Raw genomic sequence first — 25,967 nt, 5'->3', positions numbered from 1 at the left:
CTTAAGAATGTTTTGGCCCCTGCTCTTTCATCAGACTATGTGTAGCAGTACTCTGGTGTGTACTGGCTGTATAAGCAGTAGTACTCTGATAAGTAGACATACATTGATCCTCCTGGTGGTCACATGGTCAGGTAATCCTCCCAGGTACACCGTGCTGAGAACGTTCAACTGGTTCCCTTTAACCGAGACTGATTGTGGGCGGGAGCCGTCGACAGAGACGGCCACTGATTGCCTCTTCACCTCCGCCCTTACCTGAGAGAGAGAGAGATCAGAGATCAGTCAACCACGCATTAACATTTCCACATCACTGCTAAACCTCCAACCCAAGGTGCGAGCCACTTACAGAGTGCCACTCTCCATCGCTAACACTAACGAGGGAGGTGACGGATGCAGGGCCTTTCCCCAGGTTAGCTGACAGCCGGACCTTCCCCTCTTTCAGACCAAGGACCACAAAGTCTGTCTGTCTGGAGTCAGACAGGAGGAGGATGAGCCCGTCCTGAGCCCGGCTCCGGAGAGATAACCTCACAGACACACTGAAGGGGAGGAAACACAACACACACATGACCCACAATCATATGTAGGGGTGTAACGATACAGTAATCTCACGATACGGTACGATACACCATATTGAGGTCACGATAACGATACGATATTATAGCAGTATTTTTTTAACAACCTTGAATGAGGAACATATAACTGGAAAAAATGGTCTTTTATTTGAAAGACACAAGATACAAAACAATACTGTGCGTTTGCCCTATTGTTACAGTTTGTAATGCTTTATAACTGTTTAAGTTTTAAAGAGAAAGCCAGGCCAACCATTTTCCACAAACTGAACTAAAAGTAAATGTCAGGTTTGCATTATGATCTTCAGTTTCATACAAGTACAAATATTTAGACACAAACTGAATAGTTTCTCTCATGTATGATTTGACTTTTTTCTTTTCCAGAAATGTAACAACTAAAATTAAATAAATAAATAAAAGTAAATAAATACATACAATTTTACATCATAAAAAGATTGATTCATGCTCACCTTATAAGTGTAAGAGGAGATTTATTTTAGTTAAGAAGGTTATTTTGGTAATTCAGGGTTGATTATTTTATAAATATATTCTTTATATTCTGATGTAAATCAGGGACTATAATGACACTAGTCAGTTTATCTGTAGTGATTAGTCTGTTTTAGATTGGGCGGAGTGATACGCCACAGTACGGCACTAGGTGCTGTGTTGATGTTCTAAAATCCTACACTGTTGAGGGACATTAAAGTACACTGGAACTCAGCAGAAGTTTCCCCGTGTTTATCCTACTCACCACCCCAAAAAGGTTTAATTTAATAAGGTAAGGCTTAACTCTACACCAGCCTTACATCAGTAAAAGTTCAGAGCTCAAAACCCCCAAGAGTCCCGTGATCGGGACCAAAACAGGACTAGTTTCTTCTGAGCGGAGGAAGATTTTGGTCCGCGGGTCGAGGCGCGGCCGTTACTAGTCAACACAATAGATTAATATTAATAATCCAATATCGCGATACAGTTTGTCACCTCCACGACACGTATTGTGACGTTTTTGTATCGCAAAATATCGTGGCACGATATATTGTTACACCCCTACCCACCACAATCATATAATACCCTGCCCACAATGTCGTTATGGAGACTCACTTTTTGCGGACCATGTTGGGATCAATCCTGAAGGCCATGTGACTGTGTCTAGACAAACCAAACTGAGTTGCTGATGGCAGAAATGTTGGCTCTTCCTGTGATGCACACTGATAATTGGCAACAATAAGTCATTATGTATTTCAATAATATCACACAGTAGGTTCATCTTCAGTCATCAACAGGCGTGTTGTTTACCATTATTGCTCCAGGTGTTTGGGCACTAAGGAGTGTGGGTGGAGCTAAAAGCAGGTTTGCCGGGTCGGGTGTTGGCTCTACATCCAGGTCCTCAGGAAGCACCGCCCCCATGGCCCTCTCTTCCAACAGGCAGCTGTCCAGCTCCGCCCCCTCATATCTAACAGCTGCTGATAGGTCCAGGAGCCTGTAGAAAGAATGTAATCAGTCTGAAGTTTTTGAAAAGGCTTGCCATACTCATACTACACTGGTGAATATGCACTGTTGTCTAAATATAGCATTGAGTACGTGGTTATGAGCAGTACTCGAGTTGTAAAAAAGAATTCAGGGGGGTGGTGGATTTGATCATATGGGGACAGATAATTTGTGCTGATTACAAATAATATAATATATTACAAATAATAGCACTGACCAAAACACCTGCAGAAAGCAGGTGTTCAGTAAGCTTTAAAGCAGTAAGCTTTAAATATCCACTGGGCTTACATCAAATACATCAAAACACTACAATAAAAAACAGTTTTCTGAAGGATAAGTAAAATGGATCACTGCAAAAACTCAAAATCTTAACAAGAATATTTGTCTTATTTCTAGTTAAAATGTCTCATTTTAGTAAAAAAAATCTCATTACACTTAAAACAAGACTCATCACTGGAAAAAACAACAATTTTCACCTGTTTCAAGTGGATTTTCACTTAAAATAAGTAGAAAAATCTGTCAGTGGAACAAGATTTTTTTTGCTTGTAATGAGAAGATAAATCTTGTCCCACTGGCAGATTTTCCTTCTTATTTCAAGTGAAAATTTACTTGAAACAGGTGAAAATTGTCACATTTTTCTGGTGTTATTTTTCTGGTGATGACTCTAAATAAAACCACATTCATTGATGAAATGACATAAGGGATGGAAAGGGGGGATGGCAGTTTTACAGGGGGGGATGATTTTGACCGTTTTTATTTCAGGGGGGGATGCCATCCCCCCTCACCCCCCCTCATCCCCCCACAACTCCAGTACTGGTTATGAGCAATTACACAAATCGCAGTATGTGAAGAGTACTCGGGTTGATCTCCAGTATGCAACTGAGAAGTCTACCTAGCATAAGACATCAATAATGCAGTCCTGGTCCTCAGGGCCCATTGACCTGCATGTTTCTAGCTTCTAGCTTCAACACACCTGGCTCAAATAAACAGATCATAAACAGACCTTCATAATATGATGACAAGATGGTGATCCAGTCATATGAATCTGGTTACATTCATGGCTCTGGGTCCTGAGGACAAAGATTGGTTGTGCGACCGGCTTCTGATTGAACCAAAGCAAGATTTCTTTTAGTGGTGGCATACTACCTTCTCCAACAACTGCCAGACCACTATACAGTTCATAATTCAATTTTATTTATATAGCGTCTAATACAACAAAAGTTGTCTCCAGACGCTCCAGAGACCCAGAACATAAACCCCCGAGCAATTATTACATAAACAATGGCAGGTAAAAACTCCCATAGTGGGAGAAAAGCCTGATCAATAATCCAGATAGGAAATCTGAAAATTCAGACAGAAACTCTAGATAAGCACCAGCAGGGGGCCGGTACACTACCACTAATCAAACTGGCTTCTCTGATTTCCAGCTCGGGAATTTCAGACTAAGCGTGAGGCTTTCAAATGTATTATAATTGCACTTAGGTTCAGTTTTTGTTTGGAGACTGGAGTTAAAAATTGCTGCTACTCCTCCGCCTCGGCCCGTGCTTCTAGGAATATCTACATACTGGATACTACTTCATTTCCAGAGTGCAGAGTGTCTTTGAGAGGTGGACTTACACTCCGCTCACTGCCAGGTGTTGGATGCAGCCCCTGAACGACCTGGATAAATCCTGTAATCTGGTAGGCAAAAGGACCTCCTTCTCTGGAGAAACCCCACCAATGAAGAACGAAGAAGGCAAAAAACGAGAAAAAACTTCTGGCGAAAGAGAGATGGATTTTAGATGTTCCTCGTCCACCTGCAAGGACAGAGACCTGGTACACAGAAAAGGTGGAGATGTCATACAGGTGAGACTGGAGGGACAGGTGACCATTACAACGGCAACACTTACTTCCGGTGGAAAGTCAAAATCACAGAGTGTTTGTGTCCGTCACTGAAGGACCCTCCATTAGATTGAATCACCGCAACCCCTCGGTGGGCTCCGCCCACCTGACCAAACGCAACCTCTACAGCACCTGAGGCCAGGTGAACAGATAGGAAATGCTGCATGCACAGACGGACACATGCAAACAGAAGGATCTGGGTTACATTATGCGTTACACAGAGATGTGGTATCCTTGAGTCTCATTTGACTTCAGTCTCACCTGTCTGTGGGGACGGTCATCACTGAAGGCCGCCAGGAGGACACCTGATTGGTTTCTGGAGGTGAAGGAGAACAGGAGCTCCACCTCATGACCAAACAATGGGGGTGTGACTTGAACAAAGCCTCCTGTCAACAGCGACACGCTCCTCACAGCCTGAAACAATCAATAAATCAGCAATGGTTATGGAAATTAGGGTTATGGTTAGGGTTAGGGTTAGGGAAGAGTTAGGGTTAGGGAAGTTAAAGTCCACTATGATGTCAATAGTCCACTATGTTCTCCATAGTCCACTATGTTGGCGACAGTCCACTATGTTGTCCATAGTCCACTATTTGGTCGACAGTCCACTATGTTGCCAATAGTCCACTATGATGTCAATAGTCCACTATGTTGTCGACAGTCCACTATGTTGTCCATAGTCCACTATGTTGTCGACAGTCCACTATGTTGTCCATAGTCCACTACTTTGTTGACAGTCCACTATGATGTCAATAGTCAACTATGATGTCACTAGTCCACTATGATGTCACTAGTCCACTATGATGTCAATAGTCAACTATGATGTCAATAGTCCACTATGATGTCAATAGTCCACTATGATGTCAATAGTCCACTATGATGTTGACAGTCCACTATTTTGTCCATAGTCCACTATGTTGTCACTAGTCCACTATGTTGTCACTAGTCCACTATGATGTCAATAGTCCACTATGATGTCACTAGTCCACTATGTTGTCCATAGTCCACCATGTTGTCCATAGTCCACTATGTTGTGTGTATGCAGAACCCTGAGGTGGGACGTTGTGCCTATGTAAACCTGAGGAAACTTTGCTCTTTGTCAATTTCAAAAGAATCTTTAGGGGAAAGGCTTTCTACACGGAAATCATGCAACCACGGGGGCTACCACTCCATGTTAGTGGGATCCTGGTGAAGGTATCTGTGAGTACTGAAGTATCTGAGTACTCATGTACCTGTGAGTACTGATGTAACTGTGAGTACTGATGTATATGTGAGTACTCTTGTAACTGTGAGTACTCATGTACCTGTGATTACAGATGTATCTTTGAAGACTAAGGTATGTGTGAGTAACGAGGTATCTGTGAGTACTAAAGTCTCTGTGAATACTGAGATATCTATGAGTACTAAGGTATGTGTGAGTACTGAGGTATCTGTGAATACTGATGTATCTGTGAGTACGAAGGTTTGTGTGAGTAATGAGGTATCTGTGAGTACTAAGGTATGTGGGAGTAATGAGGTATCTGTGAGTACTAAGGTATCTGTGAATACTGATGTATCTGTGAGTACGAAGGTTTGTGTGAGTAATGAGGTATCTGTGAGTACTAAGGTATCTGTGAATACTGATGTGTCTGTGAGTACGAAGGTTTGTGTGAGTAATGAGGTATCTGTGAGTACTAAGGTATCTGTGAATACTGATGTATCTGTGAGTACGAAGGTTTGTGTGAGTAATGAGGTATCCGTGAGTACTGAAATGGATGAGGACAAGTACCTTGAGAATGCAGCCTTTTCTGACTCCGTACGCATCTCTGAGCAGATCAAAGTTGGACCGGGCGATCTCCACGTTCTTTATGCAGCCCATGTATGACCGGAACACCACTTGTCGCCTAGCAACCAGAGAGACCGACCAGATGAGGACACATTTGGCACAAACCTGTCCTCATATCAGTTTGGCCTGCCTTGTTTACCTGATTGGTCTGGAGGCAGGAAGTCCTCCGATGTAAATGGGGTCACGGTCGGAGCGGTTGAGGTCAGACGCTGTTCCAGGGGACTCAGCCTCCAAAACCTCCTTCTCTGATGAGTGGCCTGTTGCCATGATGGACAGGTAACCTGGACACCAAGCATCATGTAAGTATCATAGATAGGGATGGGAATCGAGAACCGGTTCTTGTTGAGAACCGGTTCCCAGTGTTTCAATTCCTTGGAATCGTTTGCCTTTTTCACAAACGATTCCCTTATTGATTCCAGTGGGCGCGAATGACGTCACCACGCACGTTGCGTAGTTGCATTCGCTCCGGGCGCTCCGTCGGACAGCAGAGCTCCTGACAGCTGCAGCTCATCAGCTCATCTATGGAGAAGTTAAAGAGCATCTACCACTAGCTTCTCCTTTCATCAAGGCAGGGAAGAGTATCAGGCCAGAATAGATGAATGTCACCGAGCAGAGATTAAGTTTGTGGTGTTGAACATGTTACTGGACATTCTTGTGTAATTGCCACAAAATAATTTTTTGTATTTAGTTAATTTCTACAGAAGAATATTTATTTTATTATTATTATTTTATATTGAATACATATTTTATATTACAAATAATTTTGTGGGGACCCCCTGGCACCATGGAGGAGCCCAAGGCTGGAGGCGTCTTAAGACCTCACTTATATTTTTTTGTTCAAAGATATAAAACAAAGTTGATACTAAAATTGTTTGTTCTCCTTTTTTCCAAATGAGAATCGCTAAGAGAATCGATAAAGAATCGAATTGTTAAGCAGAATCGAAAATGGAATCGGAATCGGAAAAATCTTATCAATTCTTATGCCTCTCCATCCTGCGACGACGCGCATTACTTTTCTCTTTCAAAAGTGTTACCGTGGCGACACTAGACGCCAAAAAGCGCGCCCTCCCCTTCATCTGATTGGTCCATATTTAATAGTTCCCCAAAAGTCACCAAATTTTGCATGCAAGCCAGGCCTGGTGATAAATTTGATATTTCATGGTTTGCATTAATGGCCGTGGCAAAATGACTCAACAGCGCCCCCTAGAATACTTTTCTCTGCCATAACTTTTGAATGGTTTGACATAAAGACTCGTGGGTGGTCTCATCGGACTCGGTATTGAGTACTTGACCTTCATTGGCCTGAATTAGCCCCGCCCCTTCTTCTGATTGGTCAATATTTGATAGTCCGTATTTTCTGGCATAACCTTTGAATGGTTTGACATAGAGAGTCGTGGGTGGTGTCATCTGACTCGGTTTTGAGTACTTGACCTTCATTGGCATGAATTAGCCCCGCCCCTTCTGCTGATTGGTCGATATGTGATACTTCCGATTTTCTGCAATAACTTTTGAATGGTTTGACATAAAGAGTCGTGGGTGGTGTCATCGGACATGGTTTTGAGTCCTTGACCATAATTGGTGCAAATAAGCCCCGCCCCTTCTTCTGATTGGTCGATATTTCATAGTTCCTACTTTCTGCTATAACTTTTGAATGGTTTGACATAGGAAGTCGTGGGTGGTGTCATGTCTGATATGCTTATGGGAGGCGGTGGTCATGAGTGCGAGGGCCCGTTCATCGCTGCTTGCAGCTTTAATTGATCTTTGCTCTCTCAGATCAAATAAAATAAGAAAAACATTTGACTCAATTTGACTCATGTGACACAGTACCTTTGCGTTTGTTCCTCTGCAGGGTGATCTTGTACCATACTCCTGTGTTGTACTTCCTGTTTGATGTCTGGACCAGAGCACCTGAGCCCAGGTCGAATGTCAGACGGACACGCCCCTCAACAAGCTCTATGGACAGGAAGTCCCTCTGCAGGACACAAGAACTGAACTCATCTTTGTGTTCCTTTACAGTAACAGTATCATGAGTGTTTGTATACGTACAGTGTTGTTGGAGGCCAGGTACAGCAGCAGTCCACCTGGAGACAAAGTCTTAAACTGCAGCACAATGGACGTGGACGTTGCTCTCAGGGACTTCTGGACCAATGAGAAGCCAGAGCCATCGAAGTGGAAAGAAGTCTCTTCTACCTGGGGACTGAGACAGGCAGGGGAGACAGACAAGTGAGACGGACAGATGATACAGGTAGGACGATATGGACAAGCTGTGTTACACGTGTGAGCTCAAGTCAAAACCTGCAGGTCTTCTCCTGCCAACGAGGGTCTGGATCCAGACCTGAAATTCCTCTCCTGACCACTAAATCTGGATCCAACAGCGAATCCATCTCCATTGACCTCCATGTTAAAATGTCCAACTTTATCATCATCAGCATAAATTACTACATTTACTGCCGTCGTTTATTTTTTCATTACAAATCAACTAAAATATTGCAAGCCTTTTATTATTTTAATATTGCTGATTGCTTACAGCTTTTTTTTTATTTTTTTTATTAACATACAGTGCAAACAGCGACAAAAGACAACATCAGTTACAATGATATGTATCTAGGTGTGTGTGTGTGTGTGTGTGTGTGTGTGTGTGTGTGTGTGTGTGTGTGTGTGTGTGTGTGTGTGTGTATGTGTGTGTGTGTGTGTGTGTGTGTGTGTGTGTGTGTGTGTGTGTGTGTGTGTGTGTGTGTGTGTGTGTGTGTGTGTGTGTGTGTGTGTGTGTGTGCGTGTAAATAAGATGATGAAAGTAGATACATAAATTAAGAATATTTATTTGAGAATAAATAAGTAAACAAATGAATAATTATCGTATAGAGTGGTGTAGCACGATATAATATAAATAAAGCATAATAATATAGTAATATCCTAATATAACATAATGATTTTTATAATATTATAACATATAACAAAATGATATCACCATACTATAATATATAACAATATAATAATACTATAGTTTAACATCCCATGAGATTTCATAACTTAATATAATAATACATATGAAACAATATATCATGATAATGAAAAATGATTATTGCGTACCTGCTGAAGCAGCCTCCACAGCTCCCCCGCCGGCTGTGGTAGTTCCACAGTCCGATGTTTCTTTCGTTGAGCAAAGCTTCACCCAGACAACCGCTGAAGGAGGAGGACTTCAGAACCGCAGAGCTCTGAAAACACACAGGGTTAGTATGTCTCCACCCTCTCCCCCACATACCTGTCACCTCACCGGTCGTACCTGGGAGCGAGCTGCTACTCCTCCGATGTGGATCATCGTACGTTCGTCAAGATCCAAAATCCGGGATGAACCTGGAGATGTTGATGTCACCATTGGCAACAGAGTAGACTGGGAGTCCAGCTGATGGACGGACAGAGCACCACGGGCCCCGAACCTGACAAGAGGACATCACTGTATGACATCATCGCATTCACAGACAGACGGGTTTAGTCACGTTCACAAACAGTTCAGAAAATCACAGCTATAGCACGAGACGCTGCCAGAGGTCATTTTTCACTGCCAAAAACAAGGACAAACTATAGAGAAGAGAACGGTGATGTACAGAGCTATGTATGAATGGAACTTACTTCCCAAACACTTTGAGTGAACTACTAGCATAAGAGAATTCAAATTATTGAAGAAACATCTCTTAACCTTTGTCTGGTGTTAGCTTTCTGTTACCATCTCCGATGTTAACGGGTCGGTTTTGACCCGTGTTTTAAATTATCTCTAAAATACACTAAAAGCAATTATCCATCATCCAATTTGTTTCTCATCTCTTGGTTACTTTGTTAGGCTTCCTTATCCATGAAAATATTGGTTTTAATATTTTTGGTATGGGACTCTGGGCCTTTTTTTTTTGTCAGTACAGCCCTTAATTTCAATTTTAAAAACTGGTAAAATGAGCCTCAAGAGAATCATATGAATAAATAAAAGGTTGTTGTGTTACCTGGCTATTACGGAGAGGTATTAGAACACATATCTTAAATAAATTTGTTTCAGTTATTTTTTCATTTTAATATTATTAACTACAGGTATAGTAACATCTATGGTGTTATGGATAAATTTCGACCCATTTACTTCAAGGAAATGGAAGAAAAGTAAAACGTAACAATTTCAACCAGAGCATTTTATAATTTAGTGAAAAAAAAAATGTTGGATATTATTTTGTTGAAATAAAGGTTCCTGACAAAGTCAAAAAGCCTTGATGCAATAAACGCATTTTTGTGGTAGTTTTATGAATTTAAAACCTAAGAACGGGTCGGTGGCGACCCTAACAACAGACGAAGGTTAAATAAATACATATAAAACGTATTTAATTATTATTAAATGGCTATTGGTTTACTAAAAATGGTCATGGGTTCAAGTTACGATAAGTCATCATAACTTAAACGCATTGTCTATGACTAAACATTGTTTGAATTGGTTGATGTTATTTAAAGAATGTATGATTTTGTATTATAATGCATTACATCTAAATGTTTAACGGAATGACTGTAACTTTAATGTGAGTGTCAAAAGGAGCACTGGTCTTATTTGACAGAAATCTAGAATATATTTTGTAGTAGAATTTCCTTTTTTTCTCTTCTATGTTTCTTTTCTTTTTCTTTACTACCTCTTTAGGTTTGCTTTTAATTTTTGTATTTGTATATTATGTGTCGGACCCCAGGAAGAATAGCTGCAGTTTTGCTGCAGCTAATGGGGATCCAAATAAAACTATAAACTATAAACTATAAACTATAAACTATAAACGTGAGCTCCGCTCAGGTTTTACCGAGTGGCGTTGATTCGGGTCCATTTGTTGTTGGTGATGTCCAGTCCTGGAAACTCCAGACGGGCGCTACCTGAACCCACATTCCACAGCAGGGAAACCTTTCCACGATGCATTTCTACAGCCAGAAAGTCCACCTGAAACACAGTCTTCAGTTATACAGGGTTTTATTTTGCCCTCGTAAGTCAAAAGAGAAGTCACCTACTAGTGCTCAAATGAACAAAGTAAAAAGCTCACTTTCCTATTTCCGACCATTTTGTCTTATAGTCAGGCACAATTACTGTTGGCTTATTATCAGTGGACATGTGCTATGCTGCTTGAATGGGCCACATACGCTTATCGCTTGCCTATGAACACGTTAATAATGCACACGTTTAGGACGTTTTTAGAGTACATTTGTTCATATAATGCCACAGACACTGGAAGACTCAGATCTTCATCACATCCAGCGTAGATTAAGAATGACTTCCCTTAAAATCTTACAGATGATTCAAAAGGTTAACCCTAACCCCAACCCAGAACAGACCACGTCTCCTGTTTTAGCTTCCTGTAAAAGTTAGAGTTCAGAATAAAATCCTAATTTTAATGTAACACTACAAATCTTCCAACGTATCATGTTAAAGACTTAGAAATGAGTGTGGTTGGGTGTGTGGACGTACAGTAGTGTTGCTGCCCAGGTAGAAGAGCAGGTTGTCTGGACTGGAAGTCCTTACGGTCAGGCTCAGAGTGTTGAAGTTACTGGAGCGAATCTGGGGTCTGTAGGAACGAGCGCAGTCTCTGTCCACCTGGACCGCCACCTTTATCTGGAGAAATCATCACCATATTCAGATCGCCATCACTATCATCATCATGATGACATTTCATCATCATCATCATCATCATCATCATCATCATCATCATCATCATCATCATCATCATCATCATCATCATCATCATCATCATCATCATCATCACCACTTATACACAACACCGGATCCTGCAGCGTGGGAGTGAGAGGGGCAGGGTAACGGCCCGGGCAGGCTTGTCCGTCAAGACTCCTCTCCCTGGCCCTGCCCCTTCTCAACCTTTCCCCGACCCTGAACCTAACCTGGGGCTTGATGATTGGGCCGGAGCTTCGGGAGCTGCATGCTGGCCTGCGGTCCCCACCCCCGGTCATCCCGCTGCTGCTTCCACCTGCCTGCGGTCCCCACCCCCGGTCATCCCGTTGCTACTACCTCCTACCTACCCCTACTGGGTCTATTAAACTGCATGTGATATACTTCTTGACTCTTGAAAAAATATTGGGGGAGAAACTGACAGAAACCAACCTGTAAACGATTCTGGGTAACAAACATGAACGTCATTTTCAGGCAATTCTAAAGAAAACAGATTTGAATACTCCAGACGACCGATGCCATGAACATTTCTAGATGAGCTGTTTTAGGGTAAACACACTGAACATCACTGATCAGTGAGCATTTCATTCAGGAAGTGTCAGCTCGTCTGTAAAAGCGTGAAACAGTAGTCTGTGTGCTTGTCAGTTGTGTGCTATTGTGTGCATATGTACCGATGCTGCCTGTCTTCGAGCCTGATCGATCAGCTCTCTGATGTCAGACAAGTTCCTACTGAGCATTTCTCCCAGCATGCTCAGCGGCTTGATTTTCTCCATCAGATGTTGAGTCTGATGCTCCGCTTCCTCCAGCTTGCGCTGCACCTCATTGGCTGAGCACAAACAAACACAGTATTAGTCCTGCTGTATTTTCTGAAATACTTACTCACAGTACTCGAGTTGTAAAAAAAATCGGGGGGATGGTGGATTTTATCATATGGAGACAGATAATTTGTGCTGATTACAAATAATATAATATATTACAAATAATAGCAGTGACCAAAACAGCTGCAGAAATACTGCAGGAATGACATAGCAGCAGTTAAATGCAGCCTTCTGTAAGCTTTAAATATCCACTGGGCTTACATCAAATACATCAAAACACAACAATAAAAAACACTTTTCTGAACTTATTAATATGACTCTGTCCTTCACAGGATAAGTAAAATGGATCACTGCAAAAACTCACAATCTTAACAAGAATATTTGTCTTATTTCTAGTTAAAATGTCTTATTTTAGTAAATAAAATCTCATTACACTTAAAACAAGACTCATCACTGGAAAAAACAACAATATTCACTTGTTTCAAGTAGATTTTCACTTAAAATAAGTAGAAAAATCTGACTGACTGAAAATTGTCAAAAAAGTTATTTTTCTGGTGATGACTCTAAATGTTGAAATAGCAGTAAAACCACATTCATTGATGAAATGACATAAGGGATGGAAAGGGGGGGTTGCAGTTTCACAGGGGGGATGATTTGGACCATTTTTATTTCAGGGGGGATGATTTGGACCGTTTTTATTTCAGGGGAGATGCCATCCCCCCTCATCCCCCCTCAACTCCAGTACTGCTTACTCATCCATTCCTTTGTAGGTTAACAGACCTGCGGAGTGAGTGTGAGACATCAGCCAGTTGGTCTCCCTCACGGTCTTGTTGGTGTTGTCCACCACAGAAGAAACGTGCTGCACTTGTTCTCTTAGCCTGTGGAGCCGCTGCTGCACCTGCTGCAGCCCAGAACGCGCTGCTCCAGCCTGAACGTGAGCCAGCTGCAGCAGCACCGACGAACCTGACCAATGCAGGGAAAATATTGCAGCTCGTCAATATGCAGATTTTCTAAGATTTAATCCAATCAACACTGACTTTCCCCTTGTTGTGGACACTTGCCATTTGGGAGGCTATGCAGATCTCTGATTGGCTGTTGGAGGAGGTGGGTGGAGTTATGCACACTATCCCTGACCAACTGCAGTCTGCTGGTCCCCGTGGAAACATTCAGCATGAGGTCTACCAGAGAGAATGACACACTTTTGAACTTAGTCTGATGAACAGCACTTTATGTTAAACCAACCAGAGAAGTAGAAACACACTTAAACTGGGCAGACACTGTGCGATTATCGGCTCGTTTTGAACCGATTTTCCAGTTGTGCTACTATTTTTTGGATCGGGCCGGATTTTGACCCAATCGTTGGTCGTGCCTTGTGCAGTAAACGTGGGGTAACGACGAGAGATTAACACGTCACGACACAAGATTAACACCTCACGACGAGAGAGTAACACCTCACGACGAGAGATTAACACCTCACGACGAGAGATTAACACCTCACGACGAGAGATTAACACCTCACGACGAGAGATTAACACCTCACGACGAGAGATTAACAACTCACGGCGAGAGATTAACACCTCACGACGAGAGATTAACACCTCACGACGAGAGATTAACAACTCACGGCGAGAGATTAACACCTCACGACGAGAGATTAACACCTCACGACGAGAGATTAACACCTCACGACCAGAGATTAACGCCTCACGACCAGAGATTAACACCTCATGACCAGAGATCAACACCTCACGACCAGAGATTAACACCTCACGACGAGAGATTAACACCTCACGACGAGAGAGTAACACCTCACGACGAGAGATTAACACCTCACGACGAGAGATTAACACCTCACGACGAGAGATTAACACCTCACGTCAAAAACTATTATTTGGTGGGGGTCGCGGCGGTGGGGGGGGCCGCGGGGCCCTGTCCCTAGCCGGGGGGGGGCCTTGGGGGCCTGTGGGGGGGGTTACCTCATGGCGGTGGGGGGGGGTGGCTGGGGAGGGCTCGGGCGGGGGGCTGTGGCTGGGGCGTCTCCGGGCCTCCCGGGGGGGGCGGGGCCGTGGACGTGGGGGTCCCACCCGGAGGGCCCGGCCCTGCCTGGGTGGGGGGTGGCTGTCTGCGCTGGGGGGGCATTGCTGCCTTGGTCCTCCGTCGCTGGGCGGGGGCCAAGTGCCCCTGCGGATGTGGGGACTCCGGGACCCTTGGGGTGTCCGCCGGGGTGGCCTCGGGGGGGGGTGGGGCCGGGTCCGGGGAGCGGGCTTCCCCTGACTGGGGGGTGCACGGGCAGGCGCGGCGGCGGGGTGGCACCATTCCCAGGTATCTATGTCTTATGTTGTCAGTATGAATGGGAGGATGTTGGACCGTTTCCTCCTCCGTCTGGGGGCTCCGGCGGCGCCGGGGGCGCCCTTGGAGGTACGGTGGGGCCCTTGCCCGGCTCGGGGGGCCGGCCCCCGTCTACTGGACGGCCGGTGGGGGGACGCGGGTGTCTTATCAGGGCCGGCTTTGCTGGTCCTGCTTCCTGGCTTCGGCCTCCGCTCCCCCTCTTGCCCCCCCTACACGATTCATACGCACATAGGCGAAAGGCGGGGGGTCCGGGTCGTGGGGGGCACTGTCCCGCGGGGCCTGGCACTCCCCGCCTCACGGTTTTAACAGCAAAATAGACACTGCACATTCAACACTTAATAAATACATTTGACAAGGACACGTAGTTCGGGAGGGGGGGGGGTCTGTGTCAATCGATACTTGGCCCTCCCTCCTCCCTGTTTTTATGGCATTAATCACATGCACTCAACACAAGGGGCGGGAGGGGGTCCCACATCACCCGCGTTCCCTCACCGGCCTGGGCCTGGGACGGGTGGGTCGGGTTACCCGGGCCTGGCGGGGCCCGCCGTGCAGCCTGGGGTGCCTTCTGGCGGTGCTGGATCCCCCCGGGGAGGGGGAAACGGTGCGTGATTGTATGTCTGTGTCGGTGAGAATGCGGTATGGAAGGGTCCTGCCATGGAGGATTTGAGCCTCCATTGGCAGGACATCAAAAACTTAATAATTTATCAATATTATATTATACAAAGATGGTTATTATTATTATTATTATTATTAGTATTATTATTAGTATTATTATTAGTATTATTATTATTATTATGTATAGTATATTATATTATTATTAGTATAGGTATCGGATAGGTGAATGGATGAATGAATGGGATGCCTGGGTCTGGGGCCCTCCGTTGTCGGGCCTGCGCGGGTGTCGCCTTGTTGGGGGGTTCCCTCTCTCCGGGCCCGTCTCCGGTCCCCCCCGCTGCCTCTACGGCGGGGCGCCCCTCTGGTCTTGGAGGGCCACTTTCGTGGGGGACGGGTGCGCCTGCCCGCGTCGGCGGCCGGGGCGGCTCTGTCTCTCCGGGCGGGCTGGCCCCCTGCCGGGTGGGGGTCGCTGGCCTGAAGGGTGGGGGCCTCCTGGCCGCGTGTCCGGCCCGGACCGGGTGGCCGGGGATTGCCTGGGTCGCGGTCCGCCGCCGCGGGATCCCTGGCTGCTTCTTTCCGCGCCGTGGGGGCCCCGCCCGCGGGCCCCCTCGGCCGCCGCCGGGTGGGGGGGGGGCCTCGCAGGCGGTGGGTTGCCTCCCTCCTACTTCTCCCCTCTGTGGGGTTGCCGGTGGCCTGGGTTCCGGGCTCTTCCTTGTCGGCCTCTGGTCTCGCGGGTGGCGGGGTTGCTCCCCCCCCTCCCCCACTATAGATACACTTCAGGTGGAGCTTTGTTTGGTTTATTACACACACACACACACACACACACACACACACACACACACACACACACACACACACACACACATATAGTAATTTAGTCACACACACACACACACACACACACACACACACACACACACACTCACACATGCATGATCATATACATACACACACACACACAAAGACATACACACTGGCTTGTTCACCTGCATGCTGGCTCTCTAGTTTTTGGGTTTAGGTAGCGGTAGCGATAGCTTAGCTCAGACTGCGATCAGATCTCAAGATTTAGGTCGATTGCTGTTCGTGTTTTGGATGGCTCCGTGCCGGTTTCGTGCTTTGTTTGTGGTTTTTTTGTTGCAGATTTCCAGTGCTTGACGTGTGTCTCCGTGTGTTCCTGCTTCCTGGATTGGCAGTGGATGTCGTCACCACCCCCCCCCCCCACCCCCTCCCCCCCCCAAAAAAAAAAAAAAAAAAAAAAAAAAAAAAAAAAAAAAAAAAAAAAAAAAACACTGGGTTTGTATGTGTATATTTATGTATGTGTACGCATATGTGTGCGTATATATATATGTATATATTACATATAGTAATAATGCACATATATACACTTTTGGTTTCTACCGTCATGGTATCAATCAATAATATGTGTGCAGACAAGGTAAAAAAAAAAAAAAAAAAAAAAAAAAAAAAAAAAAAAAAAAAAAACTATTATTTGTAGTTTAAAGTGTTGCAAATTCACATTACAAATCATGTTTTAATAGCAGAAAAAAAGACCACATTTCCCACGTCTGCCCGGCCAATTCCTTGTCCAATCACGGCGTTGTCTAATCTTTTTTCATTTATCGCCACACAGAATGTAACAAATTGCTAAAGGCTGATTTATGGTTCCGCGTTACACCAACACAGAGTCTACGGCGTAGGTTACGCGGCGACCCGCACCGTACGGTTACGCTGTCCATTTAACACAGAACCATAATTCCGGTTTAAGGCAGCGCGTTTGTTTTTGCTGAGCATCTTCGGTGTCTCCCACTTCGGGGTTCCTCCTTTTCCACTTCTTTTTGACGTTGCAGTTCCAGTAACAGAAGTCCGACGGGAGGATTATGATCGTATAGTGTGAGCAGACGTGAGGATTATGATCGTATAGTGTGAGCAGACGTGAGGATTATGATCGTATAGTGTGAGCAGAAGGGAGGATTATGATCGTATAGTGTGAGCAGACGTGAGGATTATGATCGTATAGTGTGAGCAGACGTGAGGATTATGATCGTATAGTGTGAGCAGACGTGAGGATTATGAACGTATAGTGTGAGCAGACGTGAGGATTATGATCGTATAGTGTGAGCAGACGTGAGGATTATGATCGTATAGTGTGAGCAGACGTGAGGATTATGATCGTATAGTGTGAGCAGACGTGAGGATTATGATCGTATAGTGTGAGCAGACGTGAGGATTATGAACGTATAGTGTGAGCAGACGGAGCATCAGAGCATCGGGTCGTACAGTGTGAGACCATAAATCGTGGACTGTGAACTTTTGAACTCAGCGATCTAGTCATGCAGTTTGAGATGGGGCTGAATCAAACGATTTAAAATATCGCACAGTGTATGCCCAGCTTAACTGAACCCACATATGGAACATGTTGTCATGCATTCGACAGGGTTAGGGGTACACACCTTTGGCCACTGCACTGATTTGTTGACATTCCTCTAAAACTGCAGCCGTGGTGTTGAGACTGGCCTGACTCTCTGATTGGCTAGTCTGAAACACAAACACAGGTAGGGGTGAGTTGACTGTGAACAAATGCAACATCTGAATTAAAGTTTATATCTGATCAGAGAAGTTTTCTACGGAAGAGTATTAGGGCCATGGAGGAGAAAAAATATTTGAGAGGGCAAGATTTTTTTTTTAATTGTGCACTTCGAGGAAAAAGTCGAAATGTCGAGAAAAAAGTCGAAATATCGAGATAAATGTTGAAATACCATTTCAGGAATAATTCTGAAATATTCAGAAAAATAAAGTTGAAATGTTGAGAAAAAAGTTGAAATGTCGAGATTAATGATGAAGTACAATTTCGTGAATAAAGTCGAAATTTTGAGAAAAAAGTCGAAATGTCGAGATTAATGTTGAAGTACAATTTCGTGAATAAAGTCGAAATTTTGCCTTTTTCCTCAACATTTCAACTTTATTCACGAAATTTTGACTTTTTTCTCGAAATTGTACTTCAACATTAATCTCGACATTTTGACTTTTTTCACTAAATTTTAACTTTTTTCTCAACATTTCAACTTTTTTTTTTTTTTGGGGGGGCACGGTGGCGCAGCAAGTAGTGGAGCCGTCTCAGAGCAAGAAGGTCCTCAATTCCCGCCGGGGACGCTGTGGGCGCTGAAGTGCGTGTTAGTTCCCCCATGACTTCAGCACCCACACCATGGGTGGGGTTGGTGAAAGGATCTTTCTGTGTGGAGTTTGCATGTTCTCCCCATGTTCCCCTGGGTAGCTAATGGGAGCTACTCTCACAAAAACATGCAGCAGTCCTGGGCTATACATGCCCCCTCTGGCCAACCGGGGCGCCAGATGGGGTGGGGAGGATCCGGCCGGAATAACGTGATCCTTCCACGCGCTACGTCCGGCCGGAGAAACCCCACCCTGTCTGGTGAAAAGATGCTGCTCACTCCTCAGGTTAAGGAGGAGACCTGAGCTCAGTACAGGAACCCCCGGGGTTGGTAGAGGATGGCAATGCCCAGGACTGTTAGGTAAGAGCACTGGGTGATAAAAAAAATGGGAAAAAAACCGGGATAAAAATATTTAAAAAAAAAAAAAACATTTCAACTTTTTTCTCGAAATTGTACTTCAACATTAATCTCGACATTTCGACTTTTTTCTCGACATTTCAACTTTATTTTTCTCCTCCCTGGCCCTAATACTCTTCTGTAGTTTTCAGTACCATATTCAGCGCGAGGGAAGCAGAGAGAAGTGCTGTTGCTGCCTCCTTCTGGGCAGAGTCCACTTTGTCTGGGATGTCATCATCGAGCTGGGCCAAATGGCTGCTGTTCTGAGTCATGTTACTGACCGACAACAGGGAGCTGGACAACAACAGTTTATCAGAAAAACAATAAAAGACAAACTATATATACACACACCTGGCCCACAGCTACCTGTACAAGGAGTGGGCGTGGTTCTGGAGTAGATGGGTGTGGTTTTCTGCACGATAAACACTCTCCAGTGCGTCGGTCATCTTCAGTCTGACGACCAAATTGTCTACATGTTTCCTCAGCAGGGGACGCCACTGATCCAGTTGAGTGGCCAACGGCTCCACCTGCTGGGAAGAACCAAAACTGCAATGTTAGTCATCATGGCAGCCTGTTGCTGCTGGCATCATTCCAGAACAATGAGAGGAGGTTCTCTTACGGTACTACTGTTCATTAAGTCCTCCATCCCACCAACTGCATTGGCCAATATCAGCTGACTGTCCTCCATGACTCCGTCCACCAACACACACTCTTCAGTCAGGTTCTGGTGGGTCGACTGACCAAGAGAAGAAAAAGAGACCACGGTGAGAAACCTAACCTTTATCTCTAGATGCTGGCATCTTCTTCATGAACTCTGTACCTTGTCTTGGTTCCTTTCTATTTCCTGTGTTCATTTCTAAAACCATAGGAACTGTGTCACAAGCGAGATAACGGTTTCCATCCAGACGTTTAAGCCACAGCTCTCCTTTATCTCATCTTGGCTTGGCCAGTATAAATACAAGGTGTATATGAATGAATGTGTCAAAATAAAGGCATCAACCTGTCTGCAGGTGTGTTTACATGTCTGCTGCAGGTGTGTTCACATGTCTGCAGGTGTGTTTACCTGTCTGCATGTGTGTTTATCTGTCTGCAGGTGTGTTTATCTGTCTGCAGGTGTGTTTACCTGTCTGGAGGTGTGTTTACCTGTCTGCAGGTGTGTTTACATGTCTGCAGGTGTGTTTACATGTCTGCAGGTGTGTTTACATGTCTGCAGGTGTGTTTACATGTCTGCAGGTGTGTTTACCTGTCTGCAGGTGTGTTTATCTGTCTGCAGGTGTGTTTAACTGTCTGCAGGTGTGTTTATCTGTCTGCAGGTGTGTTTACCTGTCTGCAGGTGTGTTTATCTGTCTGCAGGTGTGTTTACCTGTCTGCAGGTGTGTTTACCTGTCTGCAGGTGTGTTTAACTGTCTGCAGGTGTGTTTACCTGTCTGCAGGTGTGTTTACCTGTCTGCAGGTGTGTTTACATGTCTGCAGGTGTGTTTACCTGTCTGCAGGTGTGTTTATCTGTCTGCAGGTGTGTTTACCTGTCTGCAGGTGTGTTTACATGTCTGCAGGTGTGTTTACCTGTCTGCAGGTGTGTTTATCTGTCTGCAGGTGTGTTTACCTGTCTGCAGGTGTGTTTACCTGTCTGCAGGTGTGTTTACATGTCTGCAGGTGTGTTTACATGTCTGCAGGTGTGTTTACATGTCTGCAGGTGTGTTTACCTGTCTGCAGGTGTGTTTACATGTCTGCAGGTGTGTTTACCTGTCTGCAGGTGTGTTTACATGTCTGCAGGTGTGTTTACCTGTCTGCAGGTGTGTTTATCTGTCTGCAGGTGTGTTTACATGTCTGCAGGTGTGTTTACATGTCTGCAGGTGTGTTTACCTGTCTGCAGGTGTGTTTACCTGTCTGCAGGTGTGTTTACATGTCTGCAGGTGTGTTTATCTGTCTGCAGGTGTGTTTATCTGTCTGCAGGTGTGTTTACCTGTCTGCAGGTGTGTTTACCTGTCTGCAGGTGTGTTTACCTGTCTGCAGGTGTGTTTACCTGTTGTCTGCAGGTGTGTTTACCTGTCTGCAGGTGTGTTTACATGTCTGCAGGTGTGTTTACCTGTCTGCAGGTGTGTTTACATGTCTGCAGGTGTGTTTACATGTCTGCAGGTGTGTTTACATGTCTGCAGGTGTGTTTACCTGTCTGCAGGTGTTTTTACCTGTCTGCAGGTGTGTTTACATGTCTGCTGCAGGTGTGTTTACCTGTCTGCAGGTGTGTTTACCTGTCTGCAGGTGTGTTTACATGTCTGCAGGTGTGTTTACATGTCTGCAGGTGTGTTTACCTGTCTGCAGGTGTGTTTACCTGTCTGCAGGTGTGTTTACCTGTTGTCTGCAGGTGTGTTTACCTGTCTGCAGGTGTGTTTACATGTCTGCAGGTGTGTTTACATGTCTGCAGGTGTGTTTATCTGTCTGCAGGTGTGTTTACCTGTCTGCAGGTGTGTTTACCTGTCTGCAGGTGTGTTTATCTGTCTGCAGGTGTGTTTACCTGTCTGCAGGTGTGTTTACCTGTCTGCAGGTGTGTTTACATGTCTGCTGCAGTTGTGTTTACCTGTCTGCAGGTGTGTTTACCTGTCTGCAGGTGTGTTTACCTGTCTGCAGGTGTGTTTACATGTCTGCTGCAGGTGTGTTTACCTGTCTGCAGGTGTGTTTACCTGTCTGCAGGTGTGTTTACCTGTCTGCAGGTGTGTTTACATGTCTGCAGGTGTGTTTACCTGTCTGCAGGTGTGTTTACATGTCTGCAGGTGTGTTTACCTGTCTGCAGGTGTGTTTATCTGTCTGCAGGTGTGTTTACATGTCTGCAGGTGTGTTTACATGTCTGCAGGTGTGTTTACCTGTCTGCAGGTGTGTTTACCTGTCTGCAGGTGTGTTTACATGTCTGCAGGTGTGTTTATCTGTCTGCAGGTGTGTTTATCTGTCTGCAGGTGTGTTTACCTGTCTGCAGGTGTGTTTACCTGTCTGCAGGTGTGTTTACCTGTCTGCAGGTGTGTTTACCTGTTGTCTGCAGGTGTGTTTACCTGTCTGCAGGTGTGTTTACATGTCTGCAGGTGTGTTTACCTGTCTGCAGGTGTGTTTACATGTCTGCAGGTGTGTTTACATGTCTGCAGGTGTGTTTACATGTCTGCAGGTGTGTTTACCTGTCTGCAGGTGTTTTTACCTGTCTGCAGGTGTGTTTACATGTCTGCTGCAGGTGTGTTTACCTGTCTGCAGGTGTGTTTACCTGTCTGCAGGTGTGTTTACATGTCTGCAGGTGTGTTTACATGTCTGCAGGTGTGTTTACCTGTCTGCAGGTGTGTTTACCTGTCTGCAGGTGTGTTTACCTGTTGTCTGCAGGTGTGTTTACCTGTCTGCAGGTGTGTTTACATGTCTGCAGGTGTGTTTACATGTCTGCAGGTGTGTTTATCTGTCTGCAGGTGTGTTTACCTGTCTGCAGGTGTGTTTACCTGTCTGCAGGTGTGTTTATCTGTCTGCAGGTGTGTTTACCTGTCTGCAGGTGTGTTTACCTGTCTGCAGGTGTGTTTACATGTCTGCTGCAGTTGTGTTTACCTGTCTGCAGGTGTGTTTACCTGTCTGCAGGTGTGTTTACCTGTCTGCAGGTGTGTTTACATGTCTGCTGCAGGTGTGTTTACCTGTCTGCAGGTGTGTTTACCTGTCTGCAGGTGTGTTTACCTGTCTGCAGGTGTGTTTACATGTCTGCAGGTGTGTTTACCTGTCTGCAGGTGTGTTTACATGTCTGCAGGTGTGTTTACTTGTCTGCAGGTGTGTTTACATGTCTGCAGGTGTGTTTATCTGTCTGCAGGTGTGTTTACCTGTCTGCATGTGTGTTTACCTGTCTGCAGGTGTGTTTATCTGTCTGCAGGTGTGTTTACATGTCTGCAGGTGTGTTTACATGTCTGCAGGTGTGTTTACATGTCTGCAGGTGTGTTTACCTGTCTGCAGGTGTGTTTACCTGTCTGCAGGTGTGTTTACATGTCTGCAGGTGTGTTTACCTGTCTGCAGGTGTGTTTACCTGTCTGCAGGTGTGTTTACCTGTCTGCAGGTGTGTTTACCTGTCTGCAGGTGTGTTTACCTGTCTGCAGGTGTGTTTACCTGTCTGCAGGTGTGTTTACATGTCTGCAGGTGTGTTTACATGTCTGCAGGTGTGTTTACATGTCTGCAGGTGTGTTTACATGTCTGCAGGTGTGTTTACATGTCTGCAGGTGTGTTTACCTGTCTGCAGGTGTGTTTACCTGTCTGCAGGTGTGTTTACCTGTCTGCAGGTGTGTTTACCTGTCTGCAGGTGTGTTTACATGTCTGCAGGTGTGTTTACCTGTCTGCAGGTGTGTCTACCTGTCTGCAGGTGTGTTTACATGTCTGCAGGTGTGTTTATCTGTCTGCAGGTGTGTTTATCTGTCTGCAGGTGTGTTTACCTGGTATCGGTGCAGCAGAGTGTGGGCCTCCTCCAGAAGAACGTTGCTTTCCGTGTTTCTCTGTGAAGCCTCGTTTAGGAGTTGGCTTGTGTTTTGCAGTGTTGTCACGGCAACGCTGAGGGAGGTGATGAAGGAGTGATGCTTGTCTTCCAGTGCCACCGTGATGGACAGGAAGTCAACCTGCAGCAAGTTGACAAGCAACTCTGCAAAGCTGCAGAGTCAAAATCACACATTATAGTAACAGGAATACAGAACATTCTAAAAGCAACGTGCACAGGCCTGTTATGGTTCCGGCAGGACAACAGCAGCATCAGCAGACGCCAGCAGCTAGGAGGAGGACGGAGCTCCCACCTGAGCTCCTGACTGACGGCAGACTTGGCAGCTGTTAGATTTACAGCTCTGATGCTTTCCAACATGGACTCTACTTCTTCCAGCAGACGCTCCTGTTTGGTTGCATGAAGCTCCTCCTCAGGGGCCTGGTTCAGATGCCCCGCCTCTCTCTGCAGTACTGGACCAATCACATTTCACAGTTGTCAGACAACATTATCATGTACTAAAATCATTGGGCACAGTTGTGTGTGTTGTTCTTTACCCTCAACGTAGTCTTGAAGGCCACTGATGCTCTCTAGAAGGCGTGCACTTCGGATCAAGCTTCTGTTGCTGGACAACCCCAGTTCCAACAGCTTGTTGGACAGATGTTTGACCTGGACCGTCAGGAGACAAGGAGTTGACAAGACTATTGCTGCTAGTTGGATGCTGACTGGGAACTGTTGTGTCTCGTCAAAGGTGTTAGTGTCAGTCATGTTCAAGTTTAGTGTTTCATGTTTCATGTCATGTCTGTGTTCATTTCATGCACTTCCTGTTTTATTTTGATATTCACCTTCTCCCTCTCGTTTCAGATCCTGACTTCCCCCTTTGTGTGATTTTCCCTCCACTGTGATTGTCAACCCCACCCCTGATTGGCTCCACCTGTGTTCCCCCATAGACATATATACGTAGACGCCCCATCGAGTGTTCTTGCCCGCTGCTGCGATACGTCAACGTCTCCTCCATATTGGATGTTCAAGACTGCGCTGTAAACTAATACAAGTAAATGGACTTATTTTCATAAAGCGCCTTTCTACAAAGAAATTTACGTTTTAAGTCTCATTTATTCATCCAAACACGCACTAATATACTTGGGAAACAGTTAGGTACCAAATATTTCATTCATTATCTTACCCGCTTTATCCCTTGCGGGGTCACGGGGGTCTGCTGGAGCCTATCCCAGCTTATTTTAGGTGAGAGGCAGGGATTACACCCTGGACAGGTCACCAGTCCATCGCAGGGCCACAGGTACCAAATATAATATATTTAATTTTCTCAGATGGCAAAAATAAGAACTTTATTGATCCCACATAGGAGTAATTCATGTTATATCAGCTATAGAGAACAAGGTAGTGCCGAAAAACAATATATATCCCCCTCACAAAAATAAGAAAGATAGAGAAACATATTTTCTCATCAACAAAACATGTTATTTTATTGGCTGAAAATTGTTCAAATGTTATTTTATTGGCTGAAAAATTGTTATTGTTATTTTGTTACTTGAAAATTTTTAAATATGTTTTGTTGATGAGAGATACTTTGCGCTTTATGAAAATAAGTCCATTTACTTGTATTAGTTTACAGAGCAGTCTTGAACATCCAATATGGCGGCGACGTTGACGTATCGCAGCAGCTCGATGCGGCGTCTACGTATATATGTCTATGTGTTCCCCTACCTCATGTATAAATAGTCTGTGTCTCCCCTTGTCTTGTTGCCAGTTTGTTGCCTCATGTCAAGTGTGGTCAGGTGTCGTCACGTCGCCACATTTAGTTTGTACCTGAAGTTTGTGAAAGATTGATCCTCCCTGAGAGCGCTTTTTGTTCAACCCTTTTGATCCTGCTCTGCAGCGTTTTTGGTTCCTATTTTTAAATAAATACTCTTTTTGTTCCTGGAGTCGTGCATTTGAGTCCTCCTTGAGTCAAGTCCATTATAGGAACAGATGTGCTTGAGTGTCTACCTGCTGCAGCACAGCGTTGACATCAGACGTTACGTGACTCATGTCGTCTTCCACTCTGGACAGAAGTACAGCAGAGCTGTTCTGTGACATCACAACCTGAACACACACAACAGGTCACATGACACATCAAACAGGATAAACCACAATGGTAAAGATGTGTGTGAAATATTGTCTGGTGTAGATCTGCTGTTGTGTTTGGGATCATTTCATGTCACTTCACCCAGATTGCTAAGCATATCTGTCAGACAGGTGTCCTCACATCTGTGTCTATAAGACTGCTCTACAGAGGAGTTCATGGTCCACTCCATGACTGACAGGTGTCCAGGTCCAGACCATCATCCCTCCTCCACCGTGCTTGACAGCAGGTCTGAGGTGGTTCTGCTGGTTTCCTCCAGACCTGGTTCTGGACATGAAGACCAAACATCTCCACTTTGGTGGACATGTCTGCTGGTTGTTCAGCAGCAGGTCTGAGGACCTCAGTCCTGCTTCCATGTTCTTCTTAGGGTGCTTTCACACCTGTCCCGTTTGGAGCAGTTGTTCCGGAACAGGGAGCGTTTCCCCCTAAAGATCGGATCGTTTGGTCTAGATCAGCGGTCGACAACCCAAAATGTTGAAAGATCCATATTGGACCCAAAACACAAAAAAAAAAATATGTCTGGAGCCGCAAAAAATTAAGTCTTGTATAAGCCTTAGAATGAAGG

The 25,967-nt window shown here is 45.0% G+C and overlaps 1 protein-coding gene across 1 annotated transcript in view; it reads right to left on the bottom strand.

Annotated features, from left to right (window-relative positions):
* The window catches only part of lama1 (laminin, alpha 1), an 89,691-nt gene that overhangs the window by 6,156 nt on the left and 57,568 nt on the right, over positions 1–25,967 (bottom strand). Inside the window, exons 35-60 of the mRNA XM_061712943.1 lie at positions 25,267–25,362; positions 23,814–23,925; positions 23,573–23,729; positions 23,222–23,432; positions 19,408–19,524; positions 19,155–19,318; positions 18,944–19,082; positions 17,676–17,760; positions 13,323–13,439; positions 13,042–13,224; positions 12,115–12,269; positions 11,228–11,371; positions 10,572–10,705; positions 9,038–9,191; positions 8,845–8,969; positions 7,801–7,951; positions 7,582–7,726; positions 5,894–6,035; positions 5,698–5,812; positions 4,194–4,346; positions 3,941–4,092; positions 3,669–3,863; positions 1,860–2,043; positions 1,665–1,771; positions 344–533; positions 103–252 (exon numbers count right to left, since the gene is read on the bottom strand). Coding sequence (XP_061568927.1) covers positions 103–252; positions 344–533; positions 1,665–1,771; positions 1,860–2,043; positions 3,669–3,863; positions 3,941–4,092; positions 4,194–4,346; positions 5,698–5,812; positions 5,894–6,035; positions 7,582–7,726; positions 7,801–7,951; positions 8,845–8,969; positions 9,038–9,191; positions 10,572–10,705; positions 11,228–11,371; positions 12,115–12,269; positions 13,042–13,224; positions 13,323–13,439; positions 17,676–17,760; positions 18,944–19,082; positions 19,155–19,318; positions 19,408–19,524; positions 23,222–23,432; positions 23,573–23,729; positions 23,814–23,925; positions 25,267–25,362 — 3,777 coding nt within the window. The remainder of the gene's footprint in view (positions 1–102; positions 253–343; positions 534–1,664; positions 1,772–1,859; positions 2,044–3,668; positions 3,864–3,940; positions 4,093–4,193; positions 4,347–5,697; positions 5,813–5,893; positions 6,036–7,581; positions 7,727–7,800; positions 7,952–8,844; positions 8,970–9,037; positions 9,192–10,571; positions 10,706–11,227; positions 11,372–12,114; positions 12,270–13,041; positions 13,225–13,322; positions 13,440–17,675; positions 17,761–18,943; positions 19,083–19,154; positions 19,319–19,407; positions 19,525–23,221; positions 23,433–23,572; positions 23,730–23,813; positions 23,926–25,266; positions 25,363–25,967) is intronic.

Source organism: Cololabis saira, chromosome 22 (genome assembly GCF_033807715.1).
Source record: "Cololabis saira isolate AMF1-May2022 chromosome 22, fColSai1.1, whole genome shotgun sequence".
In the NCBI taxonomy this organism is placed as follows: domain Eukaryota; kingdom Metazoa; phylum Chordata; class Actinopteri; order Beloniformes; family Belonidae; genus Cololabis; species Cololabis saira.
This window is presented reverse-complemented; position numbering and strand designations above follow the sequence as displayed.